The 25,235-nt window shown below is 33.4% G+C and overlaps 1 protein-coding gene and 1 long non-coding RNA gene across 9 annotated transcripts; one reads left to right on the top strand and one right to left on the bottom strand.

Moving 5' to 3' along the window:
* LOC106670542 (E3 ubiquitin-protein ligase arkadia-B) lies at positions 1-24,766 on the top strand. 6 transcript variants are annotated; one of them, XM_014400992.2, is made up of 13 exons: positions 1-163; positions 8,289-8,391; positions 14,096-14,191; positions 18,676-19,110; positions 19,447-19,611; positions 21,315-21,613; positions 22,736-23,214; positions 23,279-23,497; positions 23,631-23,718; positions 23,780-23,986; positions 24,070-24,155; positions 24,220-24,398; positions 24,608-24,766. In XM_014400992.2, the coding sequence occupies exons 4-12, from the start codon at positions 18,681-18,683 to the stop codon at positions 24,347-24,349; spliced, it is 2,103 nt and encodes a 700-aa protein (XP_014256478.1). In that variant the 5' UTR covers positions 1-163; positions 8,289-8,391; positions 14,096-14,191; positions 18,676-18,680; the 3' UTR covers positions 24,350-24,398; positions 24,608-24,766. The 6 variants fall into 6 exon arrangements, with proteins under 6 accessions (XP_014256478.1, XP_014256479.1, XP_014256480.1 ...); XM_014400993.2 differs by having other exon boundaries at positions 14,096-14,221; XM_014400994.2 differs by lacking the exon at positions 14,096-14,191.
* Positions 15,071-18,505, bottom strand: LOC106670546. 3 transcript variants are annotated; one of them, XR_001341090.2, is made up of 5 exons: positions 18,172-18,505; positions 16,842-16,901; positions 16,335-16,595; positions 15,430-15,526; positions 15,071-15,368 (listed from the first exon to the last, which is right to left on the bottom strand). It is a non-coding gene; the product is annotated as an uncharacterized LOC106670546 (long non-coding RNA). The 3 variants fall into 3 exon arrangements; XR_002910595.1 differs by having other exon boundaries at positions 15,430-16,595; XR_001341089.2 differs by lacking the exon at positions 16,335-16,595.
* Positions 24,767-25,235: the final 469 nt, after the last annotated feature.

Raw genomic sequence — 25,235 nt, 5'->3', positions numbered from 1 at the left:
GTCTTTCCAAATCCGCCCGCCTGGTAGCGGTCTCGCCGTCTCGCCTTCCAGCCCCCCCGTGTAATATGGCGTAATGGATCCGCTCTGATATCGAATTTGTTTGTGTTCAAGTGGCCCACAGCTCCCCTTTGACATCCGCTCTACTCATGGTACTCAGCTCAAGGTACGTCCCGAGACATTTACGAAACCGGCCGAGATCGGACAGAGACGACGGCCGGACCCGTTCACCTCTCGGAAATCACTTTTTCTCACCCAATGTCAACTACCTTGACAAGCAGCGATATTAAATTAATGCTCGTTTTTCTTCTCAGAAACTCACCTTAATTTGATGAGATGCGGCCTTTTTCATCTCATTGACCCCTCTTCCCGGCGCATTTTCACTCTGCGGGCCTTTCTGAGCTCTTTTTTCCGTTCGATCCGACCAGAGATTTTGACAGATAAAAGGCTACGTTTTAACCTAAAAGCTTATTCACTTATGCATCGGGATCTTTACAATTCAGTTACGTTTCGTAGAAAAGCTCTCGTCTTCCTTTCTACACGAGCAAAAGAGAAAAAGAACCTAATTTTAACAATTAACAGCTGTAAAAACCTAATTGCTCAATAATTAAAATATTCGAAACCGCTTTGTTTTTCTCGGCCAGTGATAAAAAAATCCCCTTTTACACTGAAGCCTTATCTTTTACTTTTTAAATAAATAATATGCTTAAGAGAAATATTGTCTTGTTATTTTTCGTAACAGATAAGGGACGACGTTTCGTAATTGATCAAAACTAATGACACGACCTTGGGCGTATTCAGTGTTAACAGCTAATTTCCCCGATCTTATTTGCCCAATCCCGTCGGTTTGAGCAATGTTGACATAATTTCGGATCCAGTCTATGGACTTGTAAAAAAAAAAAATCTGTTTCGACAAATCAACACATTTGCAATTGCATTTTATATCCTGTTGGTCATGAAAATAGTTTGAAAACTTTTGGCACTCTGAATGTCATTCACTCCCTCTCCAAGGAGAAATGGAAATCAAAGTGATTGTTCAATACTTTTTAAAAGGGTTACAATCACTCTATCATTTATCATTTCTATTAAGTGATTGTTCTGTCGGTTGACAGGTGATCGTTTTCGGTATTATTTGAATGAATATCCCGACTGGAAATGTTTTTGAGCCATATCATTTCAGAACACGATTTGAAAAGTTTGCACATATCATGAATTGGAAGCCGTTCGTCCACAGGCCTTACATAACAACCTGTGATTATTTCAAATAAGCCGACAATTTTAAACGATTGAATTCCTGGCTAATAAACGAAGCATTGAACAATACTTAAAAAACAACAGCAAAAAATTTACTGGATTTGTTCTAATTGACTCGATTGTTACAAGATGCACATTCTTACGATTAATCCGTATATGTCTAATAATTATTTTAATTAATTATACATTTTATCTAAGACCTTCAGCTCAATATGATGCTTCTCTAACCACTCGAGCTATCTTGACTTAGATCCACTCGGACACCGGCTTCTCAAACCGAACTGAAGGCCGTGGGTCCGAATCCTTCTCATGACACTAGCTTTTTCATCTCAACCAAGACCTTAGATCAAAAATATAATTAATTAATTAAGGTTTTCAGTTAAGATAAAAAAGTCAATGGCACGAGCGGGATTCGAACCCACGATTAATTAATTGTTATTTAATTGTAAGATATTAATTGATCAAGTGGACCACGAAACTAGTGAATTTAATATAATTAATTAAAATTCTTTCCAAAATTATTGCTGGGACAATTTTCTAGAAATGTTGGCATTGCCTTTTATTTTTTAACCTTGGGTCAAGATTTCATTTGAATTTCCCTTTTAACCTGACAGGATTATGATATATATATATTATTTTTTTTTTTTACTGCAATATGACTGAGTTTGGCTTATATAAATTAGACGTTTGTCTCAAGTTAGTTTGAATAGAAACCTTTAATATATACATATTGTTTGTAATGACCCAGCTGTTTTAGCTGAGTCAATTCCAGACTAATAAATAAAGATTTCAACAATTCAGATAGACTCGATACTAAAAATATATATATTTTTTTTCAAAGCTGTCTGACTTAGGATTTATCCTCAATTTACACTATTTCATTAGGTTGTTCTTAGATGTACTTTCTTAAATGTGAGATTGTTGATGAGATAATTCTGTAGAAATTTTGAGTTTCATTTGTAACTGCAATATGATTGTGTTAGGGTTAAATAAATTTGACGTTTGTCTCACAAGTTGTAATCAACAGCTGGTCATTATTCAAAATAAGTCTAATTGAGTTAATTACACATTACATACAAGCCTTCATTATATACTTTTTGTTTGCAATGAGCCAACAGTTTTAATTGAGACAATTCCAGTCTAATAAATAAGGTTTTGAACAATTCAGATTTTCTTGATATCAAAATTTTTTAAACTTTGATTTACACTATTTGAACTTGCCTACTTATAGTACATTTAACTTTTACGCTGTTTATCTGAGAACATTTAAAAATAAATAGTTAATTCTACATTGGTTACAAGCCCTAAATGTACCCATTTGTTTGTAATGACCCAACAGTTTAATTGAGTCCATTCCAGATTAATAAATAAGGACTTTGCCTTTTCCTTTTTGGAAAGGATAGTTCTGCCCACTGGTCTTAACAGCTGGCCGGATTCGAGCATTAAATGCTCATCGACAGGCTGAAATGTATGTACATTTTAGTACTTACATTTATGTACAGTTCAGCCTGTTGATGAGCATTTAATTCTTGGAATCCAAATAGCTGTGAAAACCAGTTTGTGAGTAGAACTATCCATGTCCATATTCTTAGATGGACTTTCTTTAAGAGAGGTTGTTGATGAGATAATTCTGCAGAAATGTTGGCATTGCCTTTTCTTTTTTAATCTTGTCTCAAGATTTCAAGATTGAACCGTATTTCTGCATAACTTTGTAGGATTTGCAGCTGAAAATAATTTTTGGTGGCAATATTATTGAATTAAATAAAGGGTTAAAGAAATTAGTTGTTTGCATGTTGGTTGTAATTTACAGCTGGTAGTTAGTTCAAATAAGGCAAATTGAATTGGGATAATTGTAGACTTAAATGAGAGATTCAGATTGAATAGGCCTACTTACTAAATTTTTTGACTTTTAAGCTATTATTTGAACAAATTTGACTGTTTTTCCCCCTACCTGATATAATTGTTTCAGAAGTATGTTTTAGACATATTGACAATGTTCCTTTCATTTTCACATTACATTTTTTAAGATCTTTCTCTAAACTGGCCAATCCTGGTTTTTTGCTCTTTGTTTTTAATTTAAAATCAAGTTTTTACACCATAAAATTCAATGTTAAATATGTTGAATTGTAGTGAAATTGTGGTTATAGTAATAGTAAATGCAAATCAGCTGTTTGCCTATAAACCTTTAATTTATACTCATTTGTTTGTAATGACCCAACAATTTTAATCGAATGAATTCCAAACTAATAAACAACGATTTAAATAATTCTGATACAAAAATAGTCATATAAAAGACTCCTTATAGTGCATTTTAGGCCATAATATCTAGCTGATATTACTTGCATTGAACAGAGGCTTTTGTTGGTTGGGATCATTCTATTCATGTTTGAACAGATTGTGTTAATACACACTTAATTGCAAATATGGTTATAACAGTTCCTTTTCTCTGAAGGATTTTATTCAGATTTAAGCCCTTTTTTTAAAATTAGTCCTCACAAACTGCCAGGATTTGTCCCTTTTTGTTCCAACATTTTTTCTGCGGGGCTGGGTGTGACAGCCAGTTAGAAATGAACAGCACGATTACGGGGATTTTTGGACTCAGCTACCTTCCACACAGCACCTTATGCACCGCATTAACCAGTCCGATGCCCAACAGAAGGAATGGGCTTCAGTAGCTAAGACCTGACAACATATGTTGAAGACCAATGTTTGTTTCCACCGCAAATGTGGGCTGCACCACGTCTGGACGACTCTCTTTGAATGACAAACAGGCCGGAAGCTTTCCATCTAGATTTCAACGGCCAGTTCTATGGTTAACATTTACATTGTGATAAGTGGTTTGCAAGAGGTCCAGTCCGTCCAGTCAATCAAGAAAGGCATCTGCAACATTTTAAGAAAAGAGACCCATAACAGTATACAATTTCTACAGCAGTGTTGGCAATCATACCAGGACAATGGTGTTGTGACGAAGTATCAGTCAAAAGTAGGTGAAACAGTGCAAGAGTGAAAAAGTGAAATAATTTGGCACAGTTGTTTGTACAGAGAAACATTTATTATTTATGTTATACTATTTTCATGTTGTTATTTGAAAATTTATCTCCAGTGTGGAATTTATTAATTTAACTATCGAGTATGGAAAATTTATCTGAGATTGAAATAAATTGTAAATGTCCGCAATCATGTTCATTTGCTCTGATTAACGTATCGCAGTCGTGCTGCGTTTTTCTCCCGCAATTCTCTCCCGATTCCTGCCTTTTTTCTGCAATTGTATTGTGCCTTAACTAATTTGAACCTTATTTTGAAGTGCATTCAAAAAGTCTGTTCGGAAAGGAGTTGTTTGCAAAGGTTATAATTAATTATGGGTAAATTATTTCCAACAAGCCAATTCTAATTTAATTAATTGCAGTCTTACAAACAAGTAATGGAATAATTTAAATAAAAATGCACGTATATTTTGCCTTACAAACTAAATAATATTCGGTTGGCATGGTTTCTCTCTCTTTATAGTAATGCTCATAATAGTAATTAAAAGAAAATATGTTGAACTATGTTCACATTGGCGATGTAGGCTTTTAATTACAGTGTATGATTTTTTTTTCATTTTGTCAACAAAGGTGGTTAGGGTTTGTTGTATACAGACTATAAATGATAATTTCGTATTATTTTCAGTACGCTATCGTTTTTGTTTCTCTTAAAGAATGATTCGATTGTTTAAATACAATTTATATAGAATTTTTTTACATACTTGTAAAATATAAGTATTTTAAACCATTATGTAATTTAAAATTTTACAGTGTATTATATTTGAATAGATTCCACAATTGAGGCTAAGAAAAGTGCATCAAACTATATCGAAATTGTGGTAGTAAGAAATCTCAATGTTCTATATAACTACTTGTGCCATTAAATGAAAGAAATACTCGCCACGAAGGAAGAAAATACTTCTCTACTCTACTTATATTTTTTAAATTTGTTAAAGGAAAAGTAGATAATTATTCTTATTATTGTTTCAGACAAAAATTTTAAAACTGTCCTTTTTTTTAGAAAACTTCTTCCAAATTCACTTGATTTCCCTTTTATTGAAATTTGTGCAAATCTTGTAATTAGCTGTTTGTGATGACTTTTAATGGTAATTTATTATTATTTTTATATAAACTATTTTGTTCAATCAAATTAAGCAAAAATTCCAATCAAATAAACCTTTGGATTGAACAGTTGGTATAAATGCAGATGTAAATTACTTGGTAAAAATCTGCATATATTTTATTTTAAGCCGATATTCTTAATGGGAAATTGATATGGTTTTGTTCTTTTTAATCAGATTGCATAGGTGCACATTTTCTTGAAAGTATGATTGTATCAGAGATAAATCTTTTGTAAACTGTTGACAGTGCTGGTTTTTTTTTCTTTTTAACAGCCTCGTGTCAGGATAGCACTTATACAATCTTTCTTCTAAGCAGGTACAATTTTTACATTTTGAGAAGTTGATAATGAAAGATTATCCAAATTTTGAAAGTACTACATTTAAAACGAACTATTTGATCACTGGCCTTTAAAGATAACAGCGATTTATTTAAGATTTTAAATATGTTAATTTAACTTTAGAAACCATTTATAATTCATGGAAAAATCTGAATGCTGTTTTAGCTATACGTCTGATTTATATTGTATATACTATGATTATTTTGAATAAGCTCATTTTTTGTGTAAAAGTGTTGATGCCAATTTTGTAACATACTTAATTAATTATTTTAAACTGTTTATTGAATAGAAAAATTGATTAGATTGATTCAGTTGATACCATAGTTGTTATATCACTTTTTCAGAATGATTGTGTCAAAGGCATATTTATAGAATTGTATGACAATTTGTTTAACCCTGTATCCTTGCTTCTCGATACAGATGACAAAACGTTTCTAGTGAACCCTTCTAAACTGGATTTAGGTTTTCAAGTCAATTTGCAATATAAATGATATGAATTGGAGAATAGTGTTGAATTGGTAAGCAATGTGCTGTTTGCTTTTTCTTGCTATAATAAATATTCAGGATAGAAATACTGATTGTTAATTAATGAGACAGATTCTTGACAGGCGTTTAATAAACTACTTGCTGGATTTGTGCTCCTGTAATAGGTTTTGATATCCCTCTTCACAATATATTGAGTCAGTATCAAATATATTGAACTGTATACAAATTGAGGAAGTTGTAAATGTTAATTAGTTGTCCACAGGATGACTTGATAATTTCAAATTGTAATAAAATTAATTCTAATTTTATTAGCAATGATCGATTCAAGTGGGAAAATAAATGTTTTTTAAATATGGTAACAACGTAGAGTTCAAATCTTCTTTAAGGTGTTTACTAGGTGAAAGAAAAACAAAAGTGTTGGGATCACCAAGCTTTCGGCAACATTATGTTGCCATCATCAGAGCCTATTTATTAAGAAAATATTTATTTGTATATTTTATATTAATTCATATTAATTATGTATATTTTTCTTAATAAATAGGCCCTGATGATGGCAACATAATGTTGCCGAAAGCTTGGTGATCCCAACATTTTTGTCTTTCTTTCACCTAGTAAAGACCTTAAAGAAGATTTGAACTCTACATTGATTATCTGCAGGTCGATCTACAAACATCATTTCTTATGGTAACAACTTTAATCAGGAGTTTAACAATTACAATTGTTTGATGCATTTTTCTTCTTTGTACACCAGTGTTAGAGGTCAATTACTTTTTTTTTTTTTTAAACCAGTTTTTGTAGAATATGATTGTTCAGAAGATAAATTTGTAGAGTTGTTGACTGCCTTTTCCTCTTGGAGAGCTTATCAACATCAATATTTGAGCTGATCAACCCTCTTTTTTCTATTGTAGTGTATCGTATTTGTCCTTCTTGATCAAATTTTTAGTCATTATATATCCAAATTATTGAAGTAATTGAATTAGTTCAATGTTTTGTGCAGATTTTGTCTTCTAATAACCCATGTTAATAGTTTTAATTTTTTTAAAATTACTCCCTCAGGCGCTGACCTTATTAATCTAGGCTCAGTTCCCCCATTATGTGGCCGGGCCACTAGGACTCCCCTTGAGCGCAATGCTCAAGGTGCCTTCACTACTCGACCAACATAGTTAGGCTCCAGGGGCTTTCTACAGCTAGGCAATTCCCACCCCGAACGTATGCAAAATATAATCTAGCGTAAACTTACACATTACAATCACACAAATAAATACATTCATCCCGATGTCCTGTGTAAGTTGCACTCATTTTCGCTGTCGGTGGAGTACTTGAAATTACTTCACACTGTAGTAATAAGGTAACTTAAATTAAGGTCTAAGCAAATTACTGGCTACTGGAGGGGTGATGGTGACTGTATTTCACCAGCCCCTCACCATTCACATCAACAAATTCACACAAATCAAGAACAACCCAAAAAAAAAAAAAAAAACTTTTGTGCTCGAGAACCCCTCTCATATCCGGCGGCATGCCTACATTCTCTCTACATGGAGCCAAGGCATGGCAAGTTTCTATTATATGGGAGTTGAATAGTTTTAATTCCTATTTGACATGGCCTTAATTGAAGTTTCATATAGACAAATATTTGTTGTTCTTTAAGAGTTGATTCTTCTTTGTTTGTCATTTTGAAATGGAGTTCTAAAAATGTCTCTTAGATAAATCTTAAAAAAAAATTAAATGAAAGATGAAGTAATTATTTGTCATACCGACAATTTTAATTAAAATAAACGTAAACAATTAAAAAACAAAATAGAAATAAATCATTTGCAAACTAGATATTTTAAATATATAATAATATATTTTAAGTTGTAAATCTGGCTGATGGAAACTACTTGATAAAAAAATATTAAACTATTTTCCCCGTTTGATAAGACAGTAGTAATGTTTGTGCTTCTTTAGCAAATATCTGTATCAATGTTGTCCAGATAGTTCAACATGCCATGGGCATTTTCCTCAGTACCTTCGTACTGAATTAATATTTCACTTTTGGAAATAGTTCTAAACTTTTTCCATTCTTTCAGATCAGGTGTTTTAGTCCGATGTGACCTCTTTCTTGGTCCATTTGGTCAGCTTCACTTTCAGCACACTCCGCTTTGGTTAAATCATGGCTCTGATTGAATGAGTGTGAGTATTAAACCTTTTACATTTATCCTCTATTTGTATCTTATATTAATACGTCTTATATTAATATTAATTTGTAAATAATGTAAATGTATTTTCAACCTGGTAAATAAAAAATATGACTGAATCTGCACCATTTTTCCAGATCATATTCCTTTTACTTAAAAATATGATTGTATTCGAGATAAATCATATCTCTTCCCTTATCGATAAGTTTTTGAGTCATATCTCTTCAAAAATGTAATCTAGTGGGAGATAAATATGTCGAACCTTATTCAAATGTTGCCAGTGAAAGGCAGTTAGCCGTTTGTTCACAGGCTTAAAATGAGGACTTATTTCAATTGCAGGGGCATTTTTTCTCGTACAGCGTAGCATCAAGATAACGTATTTGGTCTTTTTTGGACAATCAGACAGGTTTCACCCTATTGGAATACAGTTTTGTCTTGCTTTTCTTCATACTTAAGTTGAGACCAAGATACATTTTTATGGTACTAAAATAGTTAATTATACATATAGTACATAAATATTGATTTGTGTTCAATTCTATAAATAAGTAGTAATAAATTTTATCTTATACATATTAATTGATAGAATTTTAAGTTTTAATTTAATTTTTGAAAATTTTAGGAAATCTTTGTTGCTTTTGTCTACATAATAAAAAAACACGAATTTAATAAAATTTTCTATTTTAAAAGGATATATTTGATGATTAAGAAATCTTTTATCAACTTCCTTTCTTGTACCTCTTTACACTTGCTGTTTTTCAATAATTTCGAAAGGGACATCTCTCCAAAAATTATTTCAATATTGCTGATTGAACTTCTCCAATTTGTCATTATTCTGCATGATGGTTTTATCTCAACCAATACTTTACATACAGATTAATTAATTGAAAGAAATTATTTGGTCAATCGGACCACACTAATGGATTCTGCTTGATATTTTTCCTTTTCCATTTTGTAAACTATGAACTTTGCTCACCGATAAATTAACTTTGCTTTTTTGTGCCTTTAATTTTATTAGAGTTTGCCACTTACTACAAGGTCCAATGTTAGATTTTGCTCTTATTTGACTTGAGTTTACCTCCTTATTGAAAACTAGTTCATTTTAGCACACAGCAATGCTCAACTCAAAATGTGATAAATTGAAATATTAGATAGCAATTCTACTACGCGCTTTTGGTAAAGAGCAAAGTCTTGAAATTTCAATTTTGTAATAAGGTACATTTTTCTTTACATGCTGAATAATATATAGGCTTTGGTCCAAAAATGGTTTAACACATATGGGCTGTTTATTGACAAAAATTAAAAGCAGCCTAAGCTTCCCTCCCCTAAAGGCATAAAACCACTAAGGGTCATAGCTGCCTTAAAACATCCACCAATGCAGCCTCCCCACTGCGCGAACCGGAGGGGCCATGGCCCCAGAGAGGAAGATGCCCAGAGGGCCAGCTGCATTGCAGAGGGATTGAGCACTATAAACAGCGTGATGTTATCGCTCAAGTAATATTGTTTCTCGGCTCTCCTAAAAGGATGCGCATGGGCTGTGAACATACACATCCCTCAAGAGCTGTGGTATTCTTTTTTACCCATATGCAAAGCGCTGACCCTCTGTCCACACAAACGGCAAAGGTCACACTAATTTATATCCTGTGCATCAAATCAGCAGTCTTAAGATATTGAAAAAGTTGGTCTATATTATTTGGATTGTCTTTTAGTATGTTATAGAGGGTCTGATAAGAGATATGGTGTCTGTAGGCTGAGTAGATTGGACAGTGCAGAAGAATCTGTTTTGTTGTAATAATCTCATTGCAACAAGCACAGACAGGGGGTGGTTCTCTAGCCATTAGATGACCCTAGTGATCCTACAGTGGCAAATTCGTAATCTTGTGAGAATCACCTCCTCCCTATGGTTAGTCTTGATTGAACTCGGCCAAGGTTTAACCGTTAGCTTTATTTCTCTAAGCTTATTTTCCCCAACATCATGCCAATCTTTTTCCCATCTAGACCAAATTTCTGATTTTATATTTGAAATATAATTGTCGCCTGGAACTTCTCTTACTAACTGCCCTGAAATAGCCCTCTCTGGCTGCTCTATCCGCAATCTCATTTCCAGCAATGCCGCTGTGACCGGAAAACAACCTCTCTGAGAAAGGCATTTTAATGCTATGAATATTTCCTGGTTGAGATGGTTATGTGTGAACGGACCATTCAGTGCTGACAAGGCAGAGAGCAAGTCAGAACATATTAATAACATTTTACTTCTTGGGCAGATTATATTTATACATGTATGTATTGTCACTAGCTCAGCACTAAAATTGCTGCACATTGGAGAAAGAGAGAAAAGATATTTCCTATCATTGGATGTAAAAGCAGCTCCTACTCCATTTGAGCTTTTCGACCCATCAGTAAATGCTAAGGTAGCATGTGGAAGGTTCAATAGAATTTCTAAAAATTTTTAAATTTTTTTTCTTTTTTGAGCTTAGCCGAGTTGTAGCTGACAATTAGCTTTTGGTGAGAGCCAGGGAGGAGATGTAGAGATAGAGATAGTTTGTAATGCTGCAATGGTGTTGGTTTGACAGTGTAAAAATAAAGAAGTGCATACAGCAAAATGTTTCTTTTTGCTATTATCACAGTTTTCAAGGGAGATGTTTCTATTTAGAAATAAATCATTCAAAGGATGTAGTGTGACTAAGCTAATTAAAATAATGAATATATTATTTATTGCCTGTAAAATATCCTTACATAAGGTTTTCTTCCCCTAGAATAATTGTTTGGCCTTTGATAATTCAACAATAACTCAAAAACAATTTTAGATCTTACTTGTGAATAATTAATTATTAATGACTATATTTTCTGTATTGAGAACAATTCGTAAAAAGCTGTATTTGCAACCTTGGAGTTGTTCAGTGTCCCCCATTGTGTTTACATAATCGCTGGTCCGTCTTGTGTTCCATCTCGTCATAATTTATTTATACATTATGTAATGTTGGGGCTAACCTGTCATTTCTATTTAGTCTATTAAGGCTAGGCGCACATGTGCAACTCTGTCCCGGGAGTGTCTGTAAAGGGTTTGTATGTAAGCATGCACACTTGCAGCTAACACGCAGCTGTAAATCTGACCAATTAACCAAACCAAACAGTTGTGCAACTGAAGCAACTCGCTTGTATCACACAAAGTTAAAGACGTAACTAAACAATTCCACAATTCCTTCATGCACTAAGAAACGTATACTTGTTTGGCAGATGGTAAGAAAATCTACTTAGTATCTTGGTAAGTGATGTTAGGCTGTATCAAAACCAGAAGAACATCAAATCGCCCGAAACACTCATTTGATAATAAAATTTTTTTTTGGGTGGTCTCATAAATATGTAAAAATTGCCTTTTTTTTTTTTTTTTTTTTTTTTTTTCAAATGGTGGCTGATAAGAGGATGCACCCAATATTGTTTTTATTTCTTCATTTTTGCCTTTTACTTACTCAACAGCACACACAGTAGCCAACTCAACGAACACCATGAAATATTGAAATGTATTAGTTGCTTGTGTGCTCCCAGGAGTAGACTATGTAACAGCTCAAATGTGCGATTTTTAGAAGATAATGAACTAACCAATTTCAAAACTGTTGCCCAACTGAAAATTGCATGTGTTTGCCTAGCCTTAGTTTGCAGATTGTGTTCCACTCGGTGTTTTCAGAAAGGTGACAGTTGCTCCCTTAAACTTTTCATTTATTAACTGTGCTATTATTGAGCTATATGAACAAATGTATTAATGTCCTGTAATAAGAACACTTTTTTACCTTCTTCTCAGTGAAAATTGATAAATTGTTTATTTTCATTACATAAGTAATAATAATTTGTTGGATTCGTCAGGAGCGGTCAGGAGAAGCAGTTCTTGACCACTCCTTATGAGTCGAACTATTTTTTAAACAACCGGTCACTTAAAAAACATTAGTAATAATTATTCTGAAATCGTGAGATGCGGTCTGGTGTGATGTAGGTTTTAGAAAAACATTTTCTTTATCGTGCCAACGGTTCGATCTTTATTGAGATCATCTTCAGGGCCTGGGATTTACAAACATTGTTTAAATTTAACAAAAACATGTAGGATGTGGAAAAAGTGAATTTGTACAATGCAAAAAATATTTTTTTATATTCAAAGTATTTCCTTCTCCAACACTTCTTTCTTTTTTCCACATCCTACATGTTTTTGTTAAATTTAAACAAGGTTTGTAAATCCCAGGCCCTGAAGATGATCTCATAAAGATAGAAATGTTGGCACGATAAAGAAAATGTTTTTCTGAAACCTACACCACACCAGACCGCATCTCACGATTTCTGAATAATCATCGACTAACGGTCACTAATCACCACACATTAGTAATAATTTTCTTTTATAAGATTAAATATAGGTTTTATATTTGGATACAGTTTTTCTTATGACTTAATTCTGAATTGGTTCATTTTAGCCAGGGATTCTATTCAAGATGAGCAGATCTGTTTCTACCTGTTTGTCTCTTTTCTTCTTTTTGTTGCTTTGAAAGGACAATGCACTATTTCTTACCTGCCTGGTGCAGGTATGTCCTTATACTACATTGCACCATATCCTTTACATGTAAATATGCTTTCAGTCTTGACCAGTTTGTTGATATCACAAATATCACAAGGCTTTTCTGCCCTTTTTTTTTATAGCCTGTTCTTGTTAGGGGGAAAAAGAGTGAAAGGAAACAGACTTGAAAATATAGACTATTACAATCTGCTTCTTAAGAAGTTTCTGTGATTTTTGCTGAATATAGGCGGGTGAGAATGGTGTTCTCAGTGCTTTTTTTATACTTTGTACAGGCAGTACGTTTGTCTATATTGTAAATTTTATGAACGTACAGTGAAGTCTCATTAATCCGAATGCAGCTAATCTGAGTGTCTGTCTAATCCAAACGTGCTTCGGTAGTGGAGAGGCAATTTTTTTTTTAAGCATTAATGGCCGGCAATTTTGGCTTTGCCCAAACCAAACTCTACTGCTGAGCTTTGCTGCACTTTCATCATCATTGTTTTGGTATGTCTGAAGTGTTTTGACTTGTAGTTGTTAGTAATCAAAATTATTATTAAAATCTGAAGATGGTGAGAAGCTAGAAGCTACAATACACTTAACAAGCCAAAATTTCGAAGATTGGTAGATCAAAACCGAAACGACTTATTTAGCCATCACACTTGTCCTACTTTTCAAAACTTCCAGCCTATTTTTTAAAATATAGATGTATTTATAACACAACCAGTGTGTCTACCAGAACTGTTTTACTGCTTGCTTCTGCATTCTTCGGCAGATCTGAATTTGCACTAATTCAAAAAGAGTTTAATTCGAACGGGGGGCTCTAATGTACATAGACCCATTTTATATAGCTACAAGTGTTGTAACCAAGTATTTAAAGCACTATAAAAGTTAGTAAATTTAGTTTGCAAGTTATTAACACAACGTATTTTTTTAAACTAATTCCTTGTGCAGTTGTAGTAAACTTAGTTAGTTTTTACATTATTAGAAATTAGGTCTGTAAGGTAGATTCGTATGAGTTTGACAAGAGTAGCTCCAAAAGTCATCAGAAATTGTACAAACCCTTTAAAACGAAAGTTCAACCAATGTTGAAATTGGACGACTAAGATGATCGACAGATGGATTGACTGACTTGAAATATTATTGAACTGATTGTTTTGAATTTTAGCGTGGGGAGATCTAATGTCGAGGATGAAGCCATGAAGACTGAAAAAGACTACTGATACGAAAGGACGCTCATATTCAAGAGACATGAGTTGAAATAGTGAGTGACGCTTCGCCAAATGTTGCAAGGGTGTGGATTTCTAGTTTAATAAAATGACAAACATATAAAAAGAATCTAAATATACTATTTATAATAAAAAGTACTTTTTTACTATTTATTAGATGTTATTATTATTTATTAGTAATTTATGTTAAAGTATGTTTATCATGGACTCTGGGAACTGCTTTTATCATTTTTTTGTTATTAAATTCTTTCAAAATGGCAATATTTTACTAAATAAATATTTCAAATTTCAACATTTATGGAGTGTTTAAAATGAAAATAATTCCATAATAAAATGCATGCCCTGCTTTTTGCTTAAATCGATAATTGTTTACTAATTAGTTAAAAGGAACCCCTATGCACCCCATGGTGCTTTATTTTGTTTGTTTTATGACCAGCAGATTATTAGTATAAGTGATGCTGGCAATCTTCTTTAAAAAAAAGGAAAAACAAGGAATGAACATTATGTTTATTTTTATAAACGGTAAGATTTCTCAAAGGTTTTGTGGGAATTGCAAACTGTATGGGATGATGTAAATTGCTATTTGTTTCAGATATGGTGGCTTACATTTCATATTTCATAAGTTGAACATTGGCCAATTTGGCAGAATGTTTACATGGTTTGGTTTCACTTTTAATATAAAAATGTCATATACATTAGTGCCACATTTGGGCTGTTCCTTGAAGCGTTTAGCATTTCTTCAGTGATCCAAAAAAAAAAAATTTTTTTTAAAAATAAGCCAGGAAATTCAGTTTTGACAACTGACTAAAAATTTATCCGAGTAAATAAAATACGGATTGAAACACATTGTTAAAAAAATATTGTTAAAAAAAAGTATAACTTAAACATAACTGAAATAAAATGATCAACACAGCTATGACAAAAGTTTTTTTTCTGTAATTTTACACTTATGGTATCTGAAATGCACATATTGTTATTCCACCATCTGTTCAAATTAATATTACTTTTAAGTTTAGTCCCTTTTTATGTTCCAATCAATCAATCCTCCTCCTGACAAGAAAAAATTTCACAAACCGAACTTTCCATTGTGTGCGTTTCCAGCTGTGTCACCTATTCGTTTTTGAAGACATGGACATTAACTCTGACTACTTTCTTTCATTTATTGTAACATGAGCCAAGCTGACACCTCCTATGCAACGGAGTAAGTCAAATCTGTTTTGACAATGAGAATTTTAGTTGTTAATACTTTTTAGACTTTATTTAATACTCTTACCTAATATGAATAAATTGACACTGTCGTATGCTTGTGCTCGGCTCAGTGGTTCGTTGTGGAGTCAGTATGCACCTTGGGAAATATTCTTGAATCTCAGCTGTCCACGAAATTTTGTCATTAACATTCATATGATTTTATGTTCATTAAGGAAAAAATGGTAAAAAACAAAAATAAGAAGTTTTTATTTTCAATCAGTATTAAAAATGTGGGGCCAAAATAGAAAAACATTCTTGAGAATGTTGGTATCGGACTATATATATTATTCTAGTCTATGTATATTAAACAAATTAAATTAACCTTATAATAGTGATAAAATCTAATAGAATAATTAATGATATGAACAACCCCTGAATTAAGGTCACATTTAACAAAACCAGATCTTTCCTTAATATAAGGCCAATTAATGAAAATTCAATGTTCTCGTTATCCGTTGAATCATGTTTTGCATCAAGTCAACATTTACACTATTCCAAGTCCATAAGGGTTGAAGATAACTTTCAAAAAAGTATTTTAAAAAACAGAAGAATTCTAGAGAGCAGTGCACAATTTTATTTGTAGAAAGATTTACACGTTAAATATTATGAGAAATAAATAACGAATATGATTTTTACAAACTTCTTAAACATTAGAATCTCGACGTCTTCTCACCAATTCTGGAAAGAAATGTTATACATGATGTCAAGACAAAGAATTAAGGTGATAGTGAACTTGTCTATTTAATTTGGGTCATATAAAAGTAAAACCTAATTACTGTTTTACAAATTTTATAATATTGTCTTGTACTTCTAATTAAATTTTCTGTACAAAGTCAAACTAGTGCTTAATGAAGTCCAGTGATTGTAAGTTTTGCGTGCCATATTAATTTATTATTATTAGTGTTTTGTTGGTTTATTAGTAATGCTTACCTGATATTTATATGAGTTTATTGCCAGGCATTGATAGAAATTTATTTTACTTTAAAACATTGGAGTAAACTTTGTTAAGTTGCTTTAAGTTTTAATCAAACTCCATACTGAACCTCTCCTTTTGAGGTGCCTAATTTATATTAATATGTGCCATTTTTTTTTTTTTTGCCTTTCACTTATTCTGTAAAGTGCTGAGGAAGCGGCATGGAATGGCAAAATAATGACAATATTCCCTCAGGAGCGTATTTTTGTGACTCGTATCTGCATTAAGTTAATAAAAAACAATATAATAAAAAAGGATAAATATTTTGTATGCAATAATGCAATATGGTTTTATTGAAATTGATATTTTAATCACCTCCTATTTTAATCCAAATCAAATGGATGAGAAGTAAAATAATTTATAAACAAGGGAATGTTACTTTTAATGATTTTTCAGTTTAATTTAAATCTATATACATTTTTATTTCATCAGATAAATTCTACTGGTCATGCTTTGTTTCCTACCTGTTGGCAGACTTAAATGTGCATTTCTCAGTTCTTTTGTTGTGAAGTCTCAGGCATAATCTGAAATGTTAAATGTTTTTGACAATTCAAAAATCATAGAGATAATCAAAATAGTTTTTTGTTTAATTGTTATTACAATTACATAATTTTCATGCTCATCTACCCAACCAAATTTTGAAAAATGTAAAATTTTAAAGACCTAAATTTTTGTTGACTACTCTTTTCACTTGAAATTGTTAACTTTACGAGCTCAATGCTGGGGTTGGTAATTAAATTTGCTGTTTATCATTATCATTTATCAGCAGTAAGTTACAATAAACATTGACTGCTAATCGTGTAAACGAAATAAATATTTGAAGAGACAGGAAAAGTATGATAATTTGAACAGATCAGTGATAAAACAGGTTCGATGGTTATAAATTGTTTCCTGTTTGTTTTGTCTCCACTTTCATCGAGTACAAACAGCTTTGTGTAGGCCTTATTGCATTTTTTGTTGTTAAATAAATTGTACATCTCGTAAAACAACTTACCTACGAATTGTATGACTAATTCTACTCATCACTAAATGTGTGTATGTTAATTTTTTCTAATCTTTAATCATAACTTAAAAGACAACTAATTATAAAATCTAAAGGAAAAGGAAATTTAGAATTGATCAAGATCAAAATATCTAATAAACCAAAGATCAAATTTCATAAGACCTATTATATATCGTTGACACCATGTTAAAGTGACGAATATGGATTTCTCCACTTTTCAGGAGAGCCAAAAAACCGATTTACCCATAATCTAATGAAGCTAGAGATTCGTAAAAATGACATTACAGATTTCGGTCTACCGGTCACCGTATAGATTCAATATTTTACCACAAGGTGGGCCTCATAGAATGCAACGGTAAACGAACGAAAAAAAAAAAAAAAAGCGATTTTTTACATTCGTCACTTTAACATGGTGTCAACGATATATTCAAAGATATTCAATTCAAAGACTTGTTTTTATGTTTTGTTTGAGTGACAACTTAAAAAAGATAACTTTATACAATTCATGAGATAGTTCAACTTTGTTATGTTTTCACACATGATTCTGTCTCCTCAACAACCTGTTGAACTGGTAGTTAGTCAAATTCATAAAATGCTTAAACATTACTATTATTGTAAACATCATATTCTGCAGATATATGTTCTATACATTCCTTTATGTTATTAAAGAAAATAAAAACTAAAATAAATACAGAATGTATAAGTAATAATAGTAGCCCTTAATATTTACTATATAATTTAATATCTAGCCCTAATCATCCCTAGTCATTATAAATAAATAAAATAAAAACCTTGAAAGAGTTTAGAAAAGTGTGTCAGATCTGTTGTACATTCCTGAAAAAATATTTTTTTTTTATCAGATGCTACATTTAGAAAAAGTAAAGTTGATTTTTTTAAAAACAAAATTATCTTCTGAATATATTTTTATACACCCCAATTTATCTTGTCATCTCGTATCTACTTGTTTTTGCATTGGAAACATTTGATTATTACTCATGTGCTATTTGTGCTGTTTAATTGTTGCCCTGGAAACATCCAGAACCGCCCTAAACTAAAATTGAAAATTGCTTGAAATTTATTCTTAAAAATACTACATAAATTCTTAATTAAACCAACTTAAAACACCCATACAATTAAATAAAAATCAATCTATAAAATGGGATAATCGTCATAATATTTTTATTACTTTGGGTTTGTACTTTTCCACATAACTATAAAAAGAAGCCAACCATTCATATAAAATTGATTGAAAATTTCCTTTTCTCAAAAAGTCTTTTTTTCTGTTCTCCCCCCAGTTATCATGGACGAGGCAGTGAGCGGTGGATCCCGGCAACATAGGCCGTGGGAGTCGTCGAAGTACACTAGCAACGGTGGGTCGCAGCCTAGCCCGACAGTCTCGCTGGCCGAGATATTCGACACCGCCTTTTCCTCCGATGTGGATACAACGAGAGATGGTGAATGCGTTATCGGTGAAATGGAGCTTGACCCGCTATTTGCGGAGAGTGACGTCGAGGGCAACGGCGAGGTAGCGCAGGAAGTCGTCGAGGAACGGTGGAACCCAGGCTACCAGAGGTATTACCACTCGACGCTACCGACTCCAGAAGTGGTAGCTGACCTCTGGGGCGCAGGACCCTCCTTCCCCTCTTCGCCGCAATTTCCCATCCCGCCTCATCCTATACCCACCCACCACTACAACCTTAACAGGCATAGACATCACAGGTTTCACCAAGGTATGTTGACATCAATATTAACAAATACCTACAAAAGTATTATTAACACATGTTTGGCCATATGAAATCTATATTTTTATTTCGGGTGTAACGTAAGTTTATTATTAGTACAGTGAATTATTTTGAAAATAACAAATTAACACCATTTTAAAATCATTCTTCGTATAGTTGTGCATAAATATATAATGTTTTTGATTTCTGTCATGCACAACACAAAAGGATTTTCTAATAAACAGTCTGAAAAACAGTTTTAATGTTGTTTTACTGATATTCTATGGCAAATGTGCTCTAGTTGTCTAGTTTTATTTGTATTTTATTCGGCAATTTTTTGAAAAGGTGGGGAAGTGAATGCAGAAGCGGGACCTTCCAGAACTGAACCCCGGCAAACCAGGGTACCCCAGGGAAATGGTTTGAGACCTCAGTCAAATACTAGGCCTAGGAGGAAAACGTACAATAGAAACCCCAGGCCTAGATATGCGACGCCGCCCCCGGCCTCTCCAGGTGAGAACGCTTTTAATGTTACGTTCAATTATTGGCAATATCTTATGTCATTTGACTTAAAGAGAATTTAGTTTTATAATGGTATGGAATTCAAAATAATTTCTTTGCTTTCCAACATCGTAAATTTTCAGTAATTAATACAAAGTGTAAGGTGATATATATTTAAAATAAAACGTTGCACGTTTCATTATAAAAACTTAAATTTTAAACATATTTTTTATTCTGTTTGCTTTGTTGTTTGTGTTTCAAAATCTTTTAATTAAAATTATAAACATTTATTATTTTAAAATAATAGTTGCAATGAAAATAACTTTTTTCCAGTCATTATGCTCATAATTAAATAAATCATACAACCCTGTATCATTACTATTGATGACATTCCAATAACTATTCTTCTATTATTTTAATGTAACCAGATGCCATACAATCTGGCAATGTAATGTCTTTAAAATAGCATAATTTTTGTTCAAATGTATGCGTTTGAAATTATGTGTATAAAATATTATTTGATGCTAATAAAATTTAAAAAATTTCCTGCACTACAAATACGACAGGTACGTTCTGGTCTATTTGCAAGTGGTGTGATGCCATTGTGCCATTACAATATTACAATAAATTTCAAATTGTTTCATGAATAAAGAGAAGACAATACAGTAGTCCTTAAAACTTTGTCACATGCAAAAAAAATTTTTTTTTTCAATGAGGGTATTTCAACTACGAGTTTTAAGCCCCCGATGAGAGGGCTGATGGCGGAATATCGTGTACCTCATTGACCCTCAATTAGGTTAGTTGTATAACATGTGTGAATGTTGTGGTTAGTGAATGTATTTATTAGTGTGAATGTGTGATGTGAGAGGGTTGGTGTCTGAATACTGAATACCCTATCGACTTCAATTAGGTTAGTTGTATAACGTGTGAAGGTTGTGGTTAGAGTGAATGTATTCATTAGTGTGAATGTGTGATGTGAGAGGGTTGATGGCTGAATACCGAGTACCGCATTGATCCTCATTTAGGCTAGCTATATAATGTGTAAAGGGTGATGGAGGAATATTGAGTACTCCATCACCTTAATTGATTGAATGATGTGTAAAGAGAAGTAAATGAGTATTACTGGGTTTGTAACTGCATGCGTTGAGTGCTGACCCCAAGCCGCCCCTTTTGTCCGTTTTCTATTTATAATCATAAACATGATCCTTTAAGTACACCCTTGGCTCGTTTGTGTCGTTAAAAATTGATCATTATATCATTCACAGATAGGTTTTATCGTTTTACATTTCACAGATATTCATAAATTTAAAACTGTAAATTTGTGCTTTTTTTAATCTGGTATTTTAGGTTCAACACCGTGGACAAAGTCTAGAAAAATAATGGCTTAAGGTGAAAACATGTTGCTTGAAAGGTGTTGATTTTTAGTTTTTAACGTCTTCCAAAAATTTACTTAATTGGTATAATATTAGCAGTTAATTTTATGTAAAAGTGGCTTTTATCATCTATAATTGCTATTTAAAAAATGAAAAAAGCAAAGTTTTATTACATTTATTGTGACAAAATGCATTGAGGCACAAGTTTATAAAAGAAATGGAATAAATGAGCCAAGGGTTAAGGAATAGAGCTAATGTGTGTTATTAAAATTAAATTAATTTGTCTTTTAGTTTTAGAAAAAGACAGGTTTTAGTTTATCGACATATATTTATTTTACACAGGTGTACTGAGCGAGGACGACTCGCCGCTCGCTCCGGACCTACAGCTTGATTGGTTGTCGTCGACAGAAGAGGAACCGAGCGACGACGACAGCGGAATCGAAGTGGTGTCCGTTCAGTACAATAACAACAATAACAATAACAATAGCAATGGCAGCAGCAGCGGCATCAACGCAGGGGGCAACAATGCTCACCTCAGCAGCCACCACCACTCTTCGGCCGGTGGACCCTCAGTTGGGAGGAATTCTTCAAGTGGCCACGTCAGTACCGGAAATGCCAACAACTCAGTTAACCACAACATAGTGAGTTCAGTTTATAGTTCTTTGGTCTTGAAGTTTTGTTCTTGTTTAAAAAATATTGGAAATAGGTTGTTTTTAAACATATGTCTTTCCACATATTTTTTTATTATTAAAAAAATAAAAGAACATTTTGTTTGGGCCATGTGTGATGGCCAGGTGGTCATCTCAAAACCAGATCATAGTTGTTTGGGTCAAATTGGGCCCAAACAACTTGAAAAGGCGACACAATAACTTGATCCCATACAGTTCGCGTCTTGAGGTGGATAAAGGATTATGAAGTTTCGATTTTGAGCCCCTCCATTAGATCTGCGCAAGGGAAAAGGATTGTCAGCCTTCTTCACTGACTGACAAGCGATGTACAGTGAATCCCTCGGTATTGAGGTTAACGCTCGAAAAAACATTCGTCCCAGAGAGAAACAGAGTGGTTTTTAAGCACGGAAATATCGCAAGCGTTTTACAGCTTAGTAGCAGGAAAGTGTCTTAAGTGTTAGGCAAGTTATGGATGGCAATTTGTGTGTGTTTCAATGGCCTTATGTGTACTCGGTGAGTTATTTATGTCGTACGTTATTTCTTTGTTAACGTGTGTGATTGTGGGCATTCCAAAAAATCTCAAATTCAATTTCAAAGTATGATAGTTAATAAAATTGTCACGGAATTATCACAGGGATTGTTGAGGAATGACATACCCATCAGAGTATGTTGATAGATTTAAGGATATAATAAAAAATTATTAGATAAACAAGGTTTCTGTATAATTTTTCTACATTATTCATTTTTAGTTGTATTACAGTCTTAATTCTATAACGTAAAAGTGTAAAACAAAGTTTTAATTTCTGTGGAATTAAGATAGTTACAAAGAACTTGGACAGGTTTTATTTGCCATTGGTTTACTTTTTTGGGGGGGGGATTCTGTAAATCTCTATATTTTGATGTTTGAATATTTAATTTTTAAAGTGCTGCTTAGCGAATTTTAAACCAGGTTTCAAGTAGAGAAAAAATAAAATAACAAAATAAAAAATATGTGGAAAAATTAAAAAAAAAAATTGAAATAAAAAAGTTAATTACATCGAATAAATAATTTTTTATTTTTGTGGTGCCACCCTATAACCAATTATTTTATTTTAGGTTCCGGTTCAAGTTGTCGATCTAACCCAAGAATCAGATGAGGAGTTGGTGTTTGGTGGGGCGCCACCACCTCCTCACACACGTGGCCCTCCCCCGCCTCTGATACGTTTTCGGGTCCCATGCCGCTACCCACCAGGGGGTGGTGGAGATGTCGAGCCTAATACAAGTGGAGGCGGGCGGTTGGACGTAAACCAGCCTCCGCCGATGTCGTACCCCCAGCCTCCACCACCGCCACCCCCATGCCTCCATGCGGCCCCGCCTCCACCGTGGCCAACCATGGGCGCTGCACCTCACCTCCCGCCTCACTCGCTTCAGTACCCGCCGGGTGTCGGAATCGTTAATCCGGCAGGTGGGATGGTCAGCATGGGTTACGTGCCGCCCAGGGTCTACAGTGGTTATTCTTTGCATCACAGGCAGTGGCTATCCCAACATCGCATGCAAGAAATGCATAGAAGAAGGCTAGACCACCATTTACACAGGTAAATATTTTTTATTGATGAAAATTAAAAACCGTGAGATGATTTGACATCGATTGTATTGTAGTTTACAAAGGACACGTGATATGATGGAATCTTACCACGGTGATACAATGCAGTTTCCTCCTCATATGCCTCCGCTACCTCCGCCACAGCAGCCGACAGTTTTTTCGCGTCCGGAAGTTCCAAATCCTCCTATGCACCCTCCAGTCATGGTAGGCGAGCCCATGGACATAGTCCCACCGCCTACACCGATGCAAGCCGAAATCCTAGTGCAACCACCTAAGTAAATGGACTTTCTTCACAGTTTTTTTTTCTTTAGTTTAAGCTCTTTTACAAATTATAGTTATAGGGAAAGGAGTGTTATAAATTCGATTGTTCAAAGGAATTTTATTTAAGTAAAAAAAATTTTTTCACAGTGCTCACCAACATGTCCATCATTATGTACACTACCCACATGGAAGGATGGCCCATCTCCACATAAGTATAGGACATGGCCCTTCAGTCGTAAGTTGAAATTTATCCATTTACCTTATTAACACGTGCCCTAATATGTATCCTTTCCCAGGGTGGTCGAATGGCCGGGCAAGAAATTCTGTTACCCGCCCCGATTGTACCCCCTGAAATGGTGCCATTCCCTTTCTTAACACGGCAGCTCACATTCAGGCTAGACGACTACATGAGGTTCCTGGAGAACAGAAGAGCGGCTTCAGCGATCCGCGGTGCCTCTCAGACAACGATCGAGAGGTTCACGTTCCCACATAAGTACAAAAGGGTAAGCATTATCCCAATGAATTTTTTTTTTTTTTTCAACAATGCCATACATAAAATGTATTATATAAAAATTAACTCCAACAGATGAAAAAGGACACGGATGATTTAGAAGATAATACCGAGAAGTGTACGATATGCTTGTCAGAATTCGAAGACTTTGAAGATGTTAGGTAAGTTTTTGACAGGTCACATTAATTTTTTGAAATTTTATAATAATTTATTTTATGTTTTAAGGCGACTCCCTTGCATGCATCTATTTCACGTGGAGTGTGTCGATCAGTGGTTGTCTTCAAACAAAAGGTGTCCCATTTGTAGAGTCGACATTGAGACCCATCTTAACAAGGATACGACCTGGGCCACTTGACCAATGTCGCACCCTGCTTGCTACCCCAAACAAATGTAAATCCTCAAACGTATGTATTATTTATTCTCTAAGAATTTATTACATTTAAATTATCAAAATATTAATATACTATTTTTAATATGAGAGAGGTATAAACTTATAGTATAAAATTACGACTTGGGTTTAATCTTCTCAGCTCAAAATACATGAATTTCTTCTCTTCCTTTTTACTATTATAAAACTATTTTTTAATGTTGACAATATGGTTTTCTGTTACAGATAAGCTGACAAAAAAAAAACACAAAAAAAAACTTGGAGTGGCAAAATGGGTGTGTGTCCTGTCTCAAATTACCAAAGTACCGTCTTTGTACTATTGTGTCGATTAAAGTGGATGTGCGTACCTATCGTTCTATATAAACAAGTATTATCGTAAAAAAATTGTTTAGTGAGTTATTGATGTTTTATGTATATAAAGTAAGGAATACGAATTGCTCACTGCCGTTAAATGAGGCCGGGGAGTCGACGACTGGCACCGAATCGGCACCTGTTCTTCATGTAATTATATGTAAAGATGTGTTAAGCAAAGAGCGAGGTTCGAGTAGGAGGTGATACTTTGGACAAAATTTGCGGTTACCAATTTTCAAGTTTTTATTCTTGATTTTTTTAAAATTTTTAGTTAAAAAGGGTGCCGTCTGTTTTTAAATTTTGATGGTTGAACTTTTTATGAGATTTTTTTTGTTGCAGTGTGGTCGCTTTGTTTTATTATTAATTTCTTTTTTAAGATAATTTATGAGTTGTGTTTTGTTAATAGTTACATGAGGTTTTTTCCTTGTCTCTCACCATTCCTTTTAATATCTTGTGGAAATTAACAGACTGCTTTTTAGTTTAATTTTCTTATTTCATACGG

The sequence above is a fragment of the Cimex lectularius genome, unplaced genomic scaffold (assembly GCF_000648675.2).
Source record: "Cimex lectularius strain Harlan isolate CLEC.00 unplaced genomic scaffold, Clec_2.1 scaffold153, whole genome shotgun sequence".
NCBI classification, from domain to species: domain Eukaryota; kingdom Metazoa; phylum Arthropoda; class Insecta; order Hemiptera; family Cimicidae; genus Cimex; species Cimex lectularius.
Note: the sequence above shows the minus strand (reverse complement) of the source record. Positions and strands in the feature narration are given on the sequence as shown.

Coding starts and splice junctions, on each gene's coding strand:
- LOC106670542 (XM_014400991.2), top strand. Junction 21,614..22,735: donor ACTCAGTTAACCACAACATA/GTGAGTTCAGTT, acceptor ATTTTATTTTAG/GTTCCGGTTCAAGTTGTCGA. Junction 23,719..23,779: donor TAGGACATGGCCCTTCAGTC/GTAAGTTGAAAT, acceptor ATCCTTTCCCAG/GGTGGTCGAATGGCCGGGCA.